The sequence below is a fragment of the Bufo bufo genome, chromosome 7, assembly GCF_905171765.1.
Source record: "Bufo bufo chromosome 7, aBufBuf1.1, whole genome shotgun sequence".
In the NCBI taxonomy this organism is placed as follows: domain Eukaryota; kingdom Metazoa; phylum Chordata; class Amphibia; order Anura; family Bufonidae; genus Bufo; species Bufo bufo.
In genome coordinates this window covers 25120612-25135043 of record NC_053395.1, presented here as the reverse complement: position 1 = coordinate 25135043, position 14432 = coordinate 25120612, and the positions used below count along the sequence as shown (strand labels likewise).

At 40.1% G+C, this 14432-nt stretch overlaps 1 protein-coding gene across 2 annotated transcripts in view; it reads left to right on the top strand.

Moving 5' to 3' along the window:
* The window catches only part of PKD1 (polycystin 1, transient receptor potential channel interacting), a 101049-nt gene that overhangs the window by 53191 nt on the left and 33426 nt on the right, over positions 1 to 14432 (top strand). For both annotated transcript variants that reach the window (XM_040441307.1, XM_040441308.1), the window contains exons 14-21: positions 603 to 4216; positions 4899 to 5048; positions 10326 to 10469; positions 10580 to 10859; positions 10970 to 11183; positions 11261 to 11420; positions 12728 to 12874; positions 13230 to 13374. In XM_040441307.1, the coding sequence (XP_040297241.1) occupies positions 603 to 4216; positions 4899 to 5048; positions 10326 to 10469; positions 10580 to 10859; positions 10970 to 11183; positions 11261 to 11420; positions 12728 to 12874; positions 13230 to 13374 (4854 nt within the window). The remainder of the gene's footprint in view (positions 1 to 602; positions 4217 to 4898; positions 5049 to 10325; positions 10470 to 10579; positions 10860 to 10969; positions 11184 to 11260; positions 11421 to 12727; positions 12875 to 13229; positions 13375 to 14432) is intronic.

The window sequence follows — 14432 nt, the reverse complement described above, 5'->3', positions numbered from 1 at the left end:
TCCGGGAGATACGCTACCTTTACTTTTTTTTTAACCATTTCATCACCATCCCACATATTTCTTTTTTTCCATTGGAATACCCCTTTAAAGGGCTTCTTGTCTTTTGAAAAGGGCAGAGAACAGTTTAACATAATAAATGATAACTTACAATTGTGGAAACAATGCTTAGAATGGTCTAAAATAATAATAAGTCATACTCCCCTTACCGGTCCAGTCCTGGCGTTTCCTGTCGATATCTACGTTTTGGTTCCTCCCGACACACTGGAAATGACTGGCTGCAGTAGTGACCTCCCCTAGCTGTGCAGCCATTTCCTGTGTGTCAAGAGGGACCAGGAAGTAGAGACTGGCAGGGGACCAGGGTCAGAACTAGATCAGATAGGAGATTATGACTTATTTTATTGTTTTACACCATTCTGAGCATTTTTTTACTACATCAGCCGGTCAGCCCCTTCAATTAAACCTTATAATTATATGTACTAAAGTTTAAACTATACCTTCAAATATGAAGTGTGGTTTTCTGACATTAAAACAAGTACGGTATATTAAAAGTTACTGAATGCACTTTTCTTGTAAATCAAACACATTTATTTTATTTTTTTCAGGAGAATACAATTTGACATTGACCGTCTTCAACAAGTATGAAAACTCGTCTCAGGAGGTTCCCCTGCAGGTTCAAGGATCCTTGACCAACTTAACCATTATTACTGACGTTCCAGTCTTGGTCAGTGAGAAATCTGTCGTTTTTCAAGTAATCCCTGAACCCTCACCATTCGGTGTCCTCTACACCTGGGACTTTGGTGATGGCACCTTCTACCATAATACCAGTGAGCTAGCGTTGAATCACACGTATGCCAGCTCTGGGACGTACAACGTCAGTGTCCATGCTGTCAACGACATCAGTGAGATATGGGCAGTGAAGGCCATCCATGTTTATGAGGAGATAACCGGTTTGGTTGTGTCATCTGATGAACCAACTGAGAGGGGCTTACAGACCTTTATCAATGCTTCGGTGGAAACTGGGGACAATATCACGTGGAGGTTCAACATGGGCGATGGGCACATATTCGAGGGTAATGAGCCTATGATGAACTATACATATTGCAAAGATGGAAATTACACGGTTAATGTAACTGCTAGCAATGCGGTCAACTCTTTGTCGGAGTTCCTTCAAGTCCGCGTGTATGTCCTACAGGTACTTAAAATAGAACCCTCTACTTGCATCCTCGAAAATGCGAATGTGACACTCACTGCGTATGTTACAGGGGATTATGAACACTATACCTTTAACTGGACCTTTGGCAATAATTCCTCAAGTATCACCATTTATGGGATCCCATCAGTAGAGTGGGACTTCTCGTCAAGTGGAATATTCCCGCTTTCCCTTATACTCTCCAGCCAGGTGAACAAAGCTTATTATTACACCAATGTTTGCATCGAGCCTGAAATCGTCAACGTCACCTTATTGCCGGCACAACAGAATATAAGTCTAGGCAAAGAAAGTCATTTCCAAGTTATTGTCTTCCCTGCCTACCAGTACAGATATGTATGGGACTTTGGTGCAAATGGTTCTAGATATAATGGTGGGACGGAGGTCCAATTCTTGTACAGAGTTCCTGGTGTGTATCAAGTAATGGTGTCTGTGTTCAACAACGTCTCTTTCCACAATGGTACTGCGTTGGTAGATGTCCAAGAACCCATCGGGACTATCAAAATTGAACACAATGGGACACAGTTTTTGGAACTAGATCAGATCTACTTATTTTCGGCCGTAGGAATTGGAACCAAAGTTCAATATCACTGGGATTTTGGAGATGGGAACACAGCTGAAGGAAAGACAGTGACTTATATTTACAACACCACAGGGAGCTTTACCATCATCCTGAATGGTTTCAATGGTGTAAGTAGCAGTAGAACCCATATGAACATAACAGTCAAGACTCGAATACATGGACTAAACATGAACGCCACCAGGACTGTGATTCCTCTGAACGGTTCCGTGACCTTCTCTGCCTTCCTCAAGTCAGGAGATGATGTCCGATATTCATGGATACTATGTGATCGTTGCTCTCCAATATTTAGTAATTCCACAATTTCGTACACTTTCCGCTCTATTGGAACATTTAACGTCATCGTGACGGCTGAGAATGAACTCGGTTCCCTCCAGGATAGTATTGTTATATATGTATTACAGACCATTGAAGGACTTCAAATTGCAACAGGTGATTTGGTCAATGATTGCTGTTTCCCGACCAACAAGAGCCTACCTCTACAGGCCACCATCAAAGATGGGACCAATATTTCATACAGTTGGTTTATCTTAAAGAATGACAGTGTAATTCAGAGTGGGACAGGCAAAACTTATCAGTTCATGAGTGTGGAACCTGAAACTTATACCATTGTTCTCAAGGCGGTCAATATGTTGGGAAATGCAAGCGTCAGGATCAACGTGGTGTTTGTGGAAACCCTTGGCCAAATTCATCTCTTGGCGTTCCCTAATCCAGCTCCTCTCAACACAACAGTCAACATTAGTATGAGTTTGAGCAGTGGGTCTGGGGTGATGTACACTTGGTATCTGGAGGAAAGTGTGGTCTGGTTCACTTATGAATCCTACATATTGTATAGTTTTCAAAGCCCTGGTCCAAAGGAGGTACTTGCCATTGCCAACAACACATTAGGCTCTTTCAACTCAACAATCACGATCTTTGTGCAAGAGCCAGTTGAGGGTTTATCCATAATGAGCTTGGACCATAAAGGAGATTATGTGCCCACGGGGACTGTCTTGTACCTCACCAGCAGTGTTCAGCATGGTACAAATGTGTCATGGATCTGGAGCATTCCTGGTGGGAACATCGATGGAAAAGTGGCCATTGTTCCCTTTGAGGAAGCTGGGTTCTTCACAATTAGCCTCAATGCCTCAAATGATGTGAGTTGGGAAATTGCATACAAAAACATCACAGTCCAAGACAGAATACATGGTCTGAAACTGCACGTGAGCAAGATAGAGGTGGAACCTGGGGAGTTGGTCACCTTCAACATCAGTTTGTCTGCTGGTTCCTCTGTCCGCTATATGCTGACCATAAATGGAGACTTCTCCATTGTTCTTAACAGTACCACTTACACATACGAGTTTACCAAAATTGGTGGCTATCCTGTGACTGTGGTGGCACAAAACGAAGTGAGTGAAGAACGGTCAACGGTCATGATATCCGTGCTTGAAGCCATAAAGAACTTGAAACTTGTAAATTGTTGTGAAGTTGCCATACCAGCTAGGATCGAGAAAAACTTCAGAGCAGCAGTCAGTCATGGCTCTTTGGTTGCCTACAATTGGCTTTTTGATCTGCAGGGTCACCCTGCCACCAGTTTAGCAGGAGGAAATGTGACTTACACCCCAGTAGGTGCTGGAGGCCTCACCATACACATCAGTGCATCGAATGCTCTGGGAAGTCAGAACATCTCGAAGTTTATAAAAGTCCAAGAACTGATTGTAGGACTCAGCTTGATTCCAGTCAATGCATTCGTAAACAGAAGTGTAACATTTAATGCCCTCGTGCTTCCAAGCCCTCTGGATGTTAAATATGAATGGTCTTTTGGAGATAATACTCCTCTTTTAGTAAGATACTCAGCATCTCTCAACCATACTTACCAGGCACCTGGAGACTTTAAGGTGAAGGTCAATGCCTCTAATCTAATCAGTTTTTGGGTCTCTACAATAACTGTGACCACACGGATACTTGAGTGCGAGGAACCAGAAGTACAGCTACAGCTGCCTACTCAAGTGATTATGAGAAGATCCCAGAAGAATTATATTGAGGCTGAGATCAATCTCCGTGGATGTATCAGCTACCAAACCAAACACCTATGGGAGATTTACAAAGCAGCCAGCTGCCTTCACTACCGCGAGTCTGACAAGGTCCACCTTCTGAATGTTGATATGAGCCGACCTCAGCTGGTAGTGCCTAAGCTAGCTCTCGAGATTGGAGACTATTGCTTTGTGTTCTCAGTGTCCTTTGGAGACACACCATTGTCTAAAAGCAGTTATGCCAATGTTACGATGTTGCCGAGCAGACTGGTGCCTATCATTGACGGAGGATCCTATAGAGTTTGGTCAAGTAGTCGGGATTTAATATTGGATGGGAAGAAGTCTTATGACCCAAATCTTGAGGAAGAAGAGCAGACACCCCTCTCATATAAGTGGTCATGTACAACGCTGACAAAGGTAAGACGTTCGATTATCCATTATACATATCCATTAGTCAATCATCCATTATGTTGCTGCGCTAGCTGGACTCTTCCAGTTAAAGTATACGATAGAAAAGAAGGACTATATAAAAAGTCACAAATCCAAAAGTATCTCCAAAATGTAACAATCTTTATTAAAGCCACCGATAAAAAAGAAGTTAAAATACTGTACAGTAAAAACCCTATAAGGGACCTGAATCCGCCCTACATATTAAAGAGGACCTTTCACCGCTCCTGACATGTTTCTTTTAATAGCTCCATGCGTTCCCCATGTAATAACGATTCTGGAACATCTATTCTTATGGCTCTGAGTGTTGTGCCGTTCCTTTATTATTTCTGCTAGAAGTTATGAAAGAAATGCTAGCAGTCTGCAGTAAGGGTACAGAGGGAGGTAACCAGTTTGGGGGGGGGGGGGGAGGTGCCTGCACAGACTCACTCTAGCCAATCAGTGCTGCTGTTTTCAGACAGGTACACCCCCCCAACTTGTGATGAGTATAGATGCTCCAGAACTGTTACTACATGGGGAATGCAAGTAGTTACTAAATCCGACAAGTCAGGAGAGGGGACAGGTCCTCTTTAAAGCCCCCACTGACATTTTCTTTCGAGATGCTCTGCTATAATGCTGGTCTAAAAACAAATGTTTCAAATGCTCCTTTTAGAGTTTACAGAGTGCTCCATGTAATTCAGAAGTCACTTCAGATATGGGTGAGATGTCCATACACAAGTCAAAGCTGGAACCTGATGTGGAGTACACCTTTTTCCTGACTATCAGTAAACCCGATAGACATCCCGAGTCCACCAACCAAACGGTGAGTGACCAGTGAGAAGGGTGTTAATGTTCCTTCATGGGGGCAGTATTATAGTAGTTATATTCTTGTACATAGGAGCAGTATTATAGTAGTTATATTCTTGTACATAGGAGGCAGTATTATAGTAGTTATATTCTTGTACATAGGAGGCAGTATTATAGTAGTTATATTCTTGTACATAGGAGCAGTATTATAGTAGTTATATTCTTATACATAGGAGCAGTATTATAGTAGTTATATTCTTGTACATAGGAGCCGTATTATAGTAGTTATATTCTTGTACATAGGAGGCAGTATTATAGTAGTTATATTCTTGTACATAGGAGCAGTATTATAGTAGTTATATTCCTGTGCATAGGAGCAGTATCATAGTAGTTATATTGTTGTACATAGGAGGCAGTATTATAGTAGTTATATTCTTGTACATAGGAGCAGTATTATAGTAGTTATATTCTTGTACATAGGAGCAGTATTATAGTACTTATATTCTTGTACATAGGAGCAGTATTATAGTAGTTATATTCTTGTACATAGGAGCAGTATTATAGTAGTTATATTCTTTTACATAGGAGCAGTATTATAGTAGTTATATTCTTGTACATAGGAGGCAGTATTATAGTAGTTATATTCTTGTACATAGGAGGCAGTATTATAGTAGTTATATTCTTGTACATAGGAGGCAGTATTATAGTAGTTATATTCTTGTACATAGGAGCAGTATTATAGTAGTTATATTCTTGTATATAGGAGCAGTATTATAGTAGTTATATTCTTGTACATAGGACGCAGTATTATAGTAGTTATATTCTTGTATATAGGAGCAGTATTATAGTAGTTATATTCTTGTACATAGGAGCAGTATTATAGTAGTTATATTCCTGTACATAGGAGCAGTATTATAGTAGTTATATTCTTGTAGATAGGAGGCAGTATTATAGTAGTTATATTCTTGTACATAGGAGCAGTATTATAGTAGTTATATTCTTGTACATAGGAGGCAGTATTATAGTAGTTATATTCTTGTACATAGGAGGCAATATTATAGTAGTTATATTCTTGTACATAGGAGCAGTATTATAGTAGTTATATTCTTGTACATAGGAGCAGTATTATAGTAGTTATATTCTTGTACATAGGAGGCAGTATTATAGTAGTTATATTCCTGTACATAGGAGCATTATTATAGTAGTTATATTCTTGTACATAGGGGACAGTATTATAGTAGTTATAGTCTTGTACATTGGAGGCAGTATTATAGTAGTTATATTCTTGTACATAGGAGCAGTATTATAGTAGTTATATTCCTGTACATAGGAGGCAGTATTATAGTAGTTATATTCTTGTACATAGGAGGCAGTATTATAGTAGTTATATTCTTGTATATAGGAGGCAGTATTATAGTAGTTATATTCTTGTACATAGGACGCAGTATTATAGTAGTTATATTCTTGTATATAGGAGCAGTATTATAGTAGTTATATTCTTGTACATAGGAGCAGTATTATAGTAGTTATATTCTTATACATAGGAGCAGTATTATAGTAGTTATATTCTTGTACATAAGAGGCAGTATTATAGTAGTTATAGTCTTGTACATTGGAGGCAGTATTATAGTAGTTATATTCTTGTACATAGGAGCAGTATTATTGTAGTTATATTCTTGTATATAGGAGCAGTATTATAGTAGTTATATTCTTATACATAGGAGCAGTATTATAGTAGTTATATTCTTATACATAGGAGCAGTATTATAGTAGTTATATTCTTGTACATAGGAGCCGTATTATAGTAGTTATATTCTTGTACATAGGAGGCAGTATTATAGTAGTTATATTCTTGTACATAGGAGCAGTATTATAGTAGTTATATTCCTGTGCATAGGAGCAGTATCATAGTAGTTATATTCTTGTACATAGGAGGCAGTATTATAGTAGTTATATTCTTGTACATAGGAGCAGTATTATAGTAGTTATATTCTTGTACATAGGAGCAGTATTATAGTACTTATATTCTTGTACATAGGAGCAGTATTATAGTAGTTATATTCTTGTACATAGGAGCAGTATTATAGTAGTTATATTCTTGTACATAGGAGCAGTATTATAGTAGTTATATTCTTGTACATAGGAGGCAGTATTATAGTAGTTATATTCTTGTACATAGGAGGCAGTATTATAGTAGTTATATTCTTGTACATAGGAGGCAGTATTATAGTAGTTATATTCTTGTACATAGGAGCAGTATTATAGTAGTTATATTCTTGTATATAGGAGCAGTATTATAGTAGTTATATTCTTGTACATAGGACGCAGTATTATAGTAGTTATATTCTTGTATATAGGAGCAGTATTATAGTAGTTATATTCTTGTACATAGGAGCAGTATTATAGTAGTTATATTCCTGTACATAGGAGCAGTATTATAGTAGTTATATTCTTGTAGATAGGAGGCAGTATTATAGTAGTTATATTCTTGTACATAGGAGCAGTATTATAGTAGTTATATTCTTGTACATAGGAGGCAGTATTATAGTAGTTATATTCTTGTACATAGGAGGCAATATTATAGTAGTTATATTCTTGTACATAGGAGCAGTATTATAGTAGTTATATTCTTGTACATAGGAGCAGTATTATAGTAGTTATATTCTTGTACATAGGAGGCAGTATTATAGTAGTTATATTCCTGTACATAGGAGCATTATTATAGTAGTTATATTCTTGTACATAGGGGACAGTATTATAGTAGTTATATTCTTGTACATAGGAGGCAGTATTATAGTAGTTATATTCCTGTACATAGGAGCATTATTATAGTAGTTATATTCTTGTACATAGGAGCAGTATTATAGTAGTTATATTCTTGTACATTGGAGGCAGTATTATAGTAGTTATATTCTTGTACATAGGAGCAGTATTATAGTAGTTATATTCCTGTACATAGGAGTAGTATTATAGTAGTTATATTCCTGTACATAGGAGGCAGTATTATAGTAGTTATATTCTTGTACATAGGAGGCAGTATTATAGTAGTTATATTCTTGTACATAGAAGTAGTATTATAGTAGTTATATTCTTATACATAGGAGCAGTATTATAGTAGTTATATTCTTGTATATAGGAGGCAGTATTATAGTAGTTATATTCTTGTACATAGGACGCAGTATTATAGTAGTTATATTCTTGTATATAGGAGCAGTATTATAGTAGTTATATTCTTGTACATAGGAGCAGTATTATAGTAGTTATATTCTTATACATAGGAGCAGTATTATAGTAGTTATATTCTTGTACATAGGAGGCAGTATTATAGTAGTTATAGTCTTGTACATTGGAGGCAGTATTATAGTAGTTATATTCTTGTACATAGGAGCAGTATTATTGTAGTTATATTCTTGTATATAGGAGCAGTATTATAGTAGTTATATTCTTATACATAGGAGCAGTATTATAGTAGTTATATTCTTGTACATAGGAGCAGTATTATAGTAGTTATATTCCTGTACATATGAGCAGTATTATAGTAGTTATATTCTTGTACATATGAGCAGTATTATAGTAGTTATATTCCTGTACATATGAGCAGTATTATAGTAGTTATATTCTTGTATATAGGAGCAGTATTATAGTAGTTATATTCTTGTAAATAGGAGCAGTATTATAGTAGTTATATTCCTGTACATGGGAGGCAGTATTATAGTAGTTATATTCTTGTACATAGGAGGCAGTATTATAGTAGTTATATTCCTGTACATATGAGCAGTATTATAGTAGTTATATTCTTGTACATAGGAGCAGTATTATAGTAGTTATATTCTTGTATATAGGAGCAGTATTATAGTAGTTATATTCTTATACATAGGAGCAGTATTATAGTAGTTATATTCTTGTACATAGGAGCAGTATTATAGTAGTTATATTCCTGTACATATGAGCAGTATTATAGTAGTTATATTCTTGTACATATGAGCAGTATTATAGTAGTTATATTCTTGTACATAGGAGCAGTATTATAGTAGTTATATTACTGTACATAGGAGCAGTATTATAGTAGTTATATTCCTGTACATAGGAGGCAGTATTATAGTAGTTATATTCTTGTACATAGGAGGCAGTATTATAGTAGTTATATTCTTGTACATAGGAGGCAGTATTATAGTAGTTATATTCTTGTACATAGGAGGCAGTATTATAGTAGTTATATTCTTGTACATAGGAGCAGTATTATAGTAGTTATATTCTTGTACATAGGAGCAGTATTATAGTAGTTATATTCCTGTACATAGGAGCAGTATTATAGTAGTTATATTCTTGTACATAGGAGCAGTATTATAGTAGTTATATTCTTGTACATGGGAGGCAGTATTATAGTAGTTATATTCTTGTACATAGGAGCAGTATTATAGTAGTTATATTCTTGTACATAGGAGCAGTATTATAGTATTTATATTCTTGTACATAGGAGCAGTATTATAGTAGTTATATTCTTGTACATAGGAGGCAGTATTATAGTAGTTATATTCTTGTACATAGGAGGCAGTATTATAGTAGTTATATTCTTGTACATAGGAGGCAGTATTATAGTAGTTATATTCTTGTACATAGGAGCAGTATTATAGTAGTTATATTCTTGTACATAGGAGCAGTATTATAGTAGTTATATTCTTGTACATAGGAGGCAGTATTATAGTAGTTATATTCTTGTACATAGGAGGCAGTATTATAGTAGTTATATTCTTGTACATAGGAGGCAGTATTATAGTAGTTATATTCTTGTACATAGGAGGCAGTATTATAGTAGTTATATTCTTGTACATAGGAGGCAGTATCAGGCTACATGCACACGACCGATGCACACTAATTTGCGGATCCGCAATTTGTGGAACGGCACGGACAGCCATTAATATAACTGCCTATTCTTGTCCGCAAAACGTACAAGAATAGGACAGGTTATATTTTTTTTGCGGACCACTGAGCTGAGCAATGAATGCGGACAGCGCACGGAGTGCTGTCCGCATCTTTTGTGGCCCCATTGAAGTGAATGGGTCCGCATCCAAGCCGCAAAAACTGCGGCTCGGATGCGGACCAAAACAACGGTCATGTGCATGTAGCCTTATAGTAGTTATATTCTTGTACAGTAGGGCAGCATTATTTTCATCAGTACTGGTCCATGAAGATGTTGTACTTAGTATACAGGATATAACAAGGTATCATAAATCTTGGTTTACAGTAATGTTTGTCGCATAAGCGCTTGACATGTAGATATTTCTAATTGTAGGTATTAATTAAAAAAGGCAGCATTCCCATCGTGTCTCTGAAGTGTGTGTCCTGCAAGGCGCAGTCTGTGTATGAAGTGAGCGCCAGCTCCTATGTTTACCTGGAAGGATCCTGCAGTAACTGTCAGGATGAGGCGCGGTCTGGGGTAAGATGTGCACTGATCTAGTGGGATACCCCCCCTACCCGTTATAATGTAGTGCCCCTTCATATCCTGTTTGTATTACATTCCATCTCTGACCGACTTCTCGCCAGCAGAGGTGGACAGCTCAGAGCTTCAGCAACAAGACCTTGATCCTCAATACCAGCACCACAACCACAGGAGACCGAGGGCTGAACCTGGTTCTCAGACAGGGAGTGTTAAAAGACGGGGAGGGGTACACGTTCACCCTTCATGTCAGAGATCCCACCATGGAGGAAGAAGGATTCGCATCCATAGATCTGCTCCCCAATAGTCCACCTTCTGGGGGAACCTGTAGAATCTTTCCTAATGGGACCATCCATGCGCTGACCGACCCAGTCCACTTTGATTGTACAGGTCAGTACCTTCTATACTCAACCATGGCGAACACTTACATGGCACTGGAGATCGACATAACATTCATCTTCGCCCTGCTCTATAAACTTCTCACTCGATCATCTTTTTAGGATGGAGAGATACAGAAGATGAGGTTTCTCTAGTCTTCATCTTGAGGGCTAAGCGCTGCCGCGGCGGGCACTGCGATGACTTCTGGGTCTACAAGGGCAGCCGGTCAGAGCACATCACCTTCCTGCCTGTCGGCTACCAGGAGTCCAACTTCATGGTGGAAGTTTCTATACTTGTGCAGGACCAGCAGGGGGCAACAGCGGTGGCCTTAAACCAGTAAGTGGATCCAGCAATCAAATTCTTCGCCAGCGTGTCAGTAAAGTGAACCTACCATGCATCTCTCTCCGTTACAGCACCATGGGTATTTTGATGCCAGTCCTCCCAGATCGATTTCAGAGCTTCGCAGAATGGTTGCACAACCTCACAGATTCTCGCTTGCGGGGTTTATTGAAGCAGGGAGACCCCCAGCATGTTGCTGAGTATTCCTTGGCTCTCATCACCGTTCTGAATGAGGTACAGCTTACTGGATTCCAGTTTCCAGATTACTGGAATTTCAGGTTGGCACATGTGCCGGATGCCGGCCAGATGTATTATCAGTAATACCAGCTGAGTATTTCCATTCAGAATTTCATAAAAGTTGATTTCTAACCCCTTTGTGGACTTTTGGGTGCCTGGCAGCAAGTGTTAAATTTCCCTGCAGCACCTCCACAGGGGAAATGAGGAATTACAGCTGCTATTGAAATCAATAGGTTGTCCATGTAAGGGTACTTTCACACTAGCAGCAGGGGACTCCGGCAAGCTGTTCCGGCGGGTGAACAGCCTGTCGGATCCATCCTGCCGCTAGTTCACATGTGCCCCCGGACTGCCGCTCCATCCCCATTGACTATAACGGGGGCAGAGTTCCGACGACAGCGCGCGGCAAGAGGCAGCCGAACTAAAAGTACTGCATGCAGTACTTTAGTCCGGCCTCCTCTCGGCGTGCGCTGTCGTGCTGCCGCCAGAACTCCGCCCCCGCCATAGTCAATGGGGACGGAGCGGCAGTCCGGGGGCACATGTGAGCTAGCGGCAGGACGGATCCGACAGGCTGTTCACCCGCCGGAACAGCTTGCCGGAGTCCCCTGCCGCTAATGTGAAACTAGCCTAATACAAGGATATACAGGTTCCTCCAGAGTGACAGACACTCTTTGTAACTACTTTCCACTCGATCTTGGGACCTTCTAATTATTCCCTAATGGGGTATTTAGCAGTTTCTTCACAACCCCTTTAAAGGGCATCTGTCAGCAGTTCTGTCCCTATGACACTGGCTGACCCGTTACATGTGCACTTGGCAGCTGTGTTGGTCCCATGTTCATATGTGCCTGCATTGCTGAGAAAATGAAGTTCTAATATATGCAAATGAGCCTCTAGGAGCAACGGGGGCGTTACCATTACACCTAGAGGCTCTCCTCTTTGCAACTGCCGCACCCTCTCCACTTTGATTGACAGGACCAGGTGTGGTGATATTGTCACTGTCTGGTCCTGTCAATGAAAATGCAGAGGGCGCGGCAGTTGCAAAGAGAGCAGAGCCTCTAGGTGTAACGGCAACGCCCCCGTTGCTCCTAGAGGCTCATTTGCATATATTTAAATATTCATTTTTTTTCTCAGCAATGCGGGCACATATGAACATGGGACCAACACAGATGCCTTCAGCTGTCAAGTGCACATGTAACAGGTCAACCAGTGTCATAGGTACAAAACTGCTGACAGATGCCCTTTAAATGGTATAGATATGTATTATACTGTATAGATCTCTATAATGTCATTCTGTTTTATCCTCTTAGTATGAAAAAGTCATGAGCAAACAGGAAGAGGCAAGTGAGCAGACCCTTGGGAAAGTGCGCAAAAATATAACCGATGCCCTCATATCTCTAAAAGTTAACACGGTGGATGATATACGGCAGATCGCAGCAGCGCTTGCGCAGTGTACGGTAAGTAGCTGAATTAGAGCAGGAGTACTTGGGTTATAAGGGTCATGTTGACCTTGCAGCCATCATCTTGGTGAAGGCTATGGCCTTGGGCCTTCACTAATTTCTTGATAGGGCTCTATAGGAAGATCACACTTCTTTTGCACCACTCAGAGATTTCTGTTACTTAAATGCTCACAGTTTCTCCAATTTTCCAGAAATCTCTTGTGGTAAGAAAGGGGTTAAATCTTTTGATTAAGGCCCTGTTCACACCAGTCTTGAGACATAGACTGAACGTGTCCCCAGCGCTCTATAAGTAGATGCCAAAATGGATTGCCATGGCAGGTATAACCAAGGCTGCCGCTTCTTACATCTTCAGGTGGCCAGTAAGGAGTTGGCATGTGTGTCTTGTCAGCGGACAACGCTCAGCAAGCTGGAAGCCATGATGTCCATCTTGCAGAATGAAACGACACAAGGAATGATGACCCCGACCACCATTGCTGACAACATCTTGAATATCATGGGTAAGATAACGCCTGCCATACAGCTGTCTTTAAGTAGGGGGGTCACAGACCAGGAATTAAGTGATCGGTTATCCTGCAGCGCCTCCTCAGGTGAAATAAAGCATTGCACAGTTCCTATTTGAAAAAGGGGCCCCAATGCAGAATGTGTAACAGGGCTTCCCACTTTCCGTCTTTTGTTATGTGGATTTTGAGACCTCAGGCATCACAGCCCAGTTGCATCTGCTACCTCTGCACCCCTTGTAGCTACACCCCTGATTTCGGGCTGTCCATGTAAGTCTTCCAAGGGCCGACTGTCTTTGTACCTGCTCCCCAGTACTGTTAACAGATGAGGGTCCTGAATAGGAGAGCCCCATCTGTATAAATTCTGAAAATGGGTCTTTTAAACCAGATGTCCCCTTTAACACCTCAGTGACCACCCATACACCTTTTTACGGCGGTCACTAAGGGGCTGTAGGCTGGGCTTCTTTACGGCGGCCCAGTCTAAGCGGGTCCCCGGTTCTCATATGAGAGCCGCACTGCTGCTCTAACAGCCCGGACCGGCAGAAGTGCCGATCCGGGCTGTTTAACGCTTTAAATGCTGTGGGCAATGGCAGAGGGAGCGGACTCCCTCTGCTTCCCATCGGCACCCTGCAATTGCGATGCGTGTAAAGGCTGGCTGGGGTCTGATGTAGGCCCCAAACCAGCCTTGAATAGTTTTCAGCAGGCTGTGTCTCTCTGGCGCAGCCTGTTGGTCAATGTCAGTATTGCACTGACATAAAATTGCAATGCACTATAGGGATAGTGCATTGTATTTTAAAAGCAATCAAAATGTTGTCTGTTCTAGTCCCCTTGTGGGACTATTAGGTGGTAAAAACCCCCCACAATTATTAAATACATTTTCAATGAAAAAAAAATGCAAAAAAAAACAAGCCCTCATACAGCTATATAGATGGAAAAATAAAAAAGTTATAGCTCTTGGAAGGTGACGATGAAAAAAGGAAGAAAAACGCTTGGTCAGTAAGGCCCAAAAAGGGCTTGTCACTAAGGGGTTAAGCCGATCCTTCCTATGCGATTTCTCC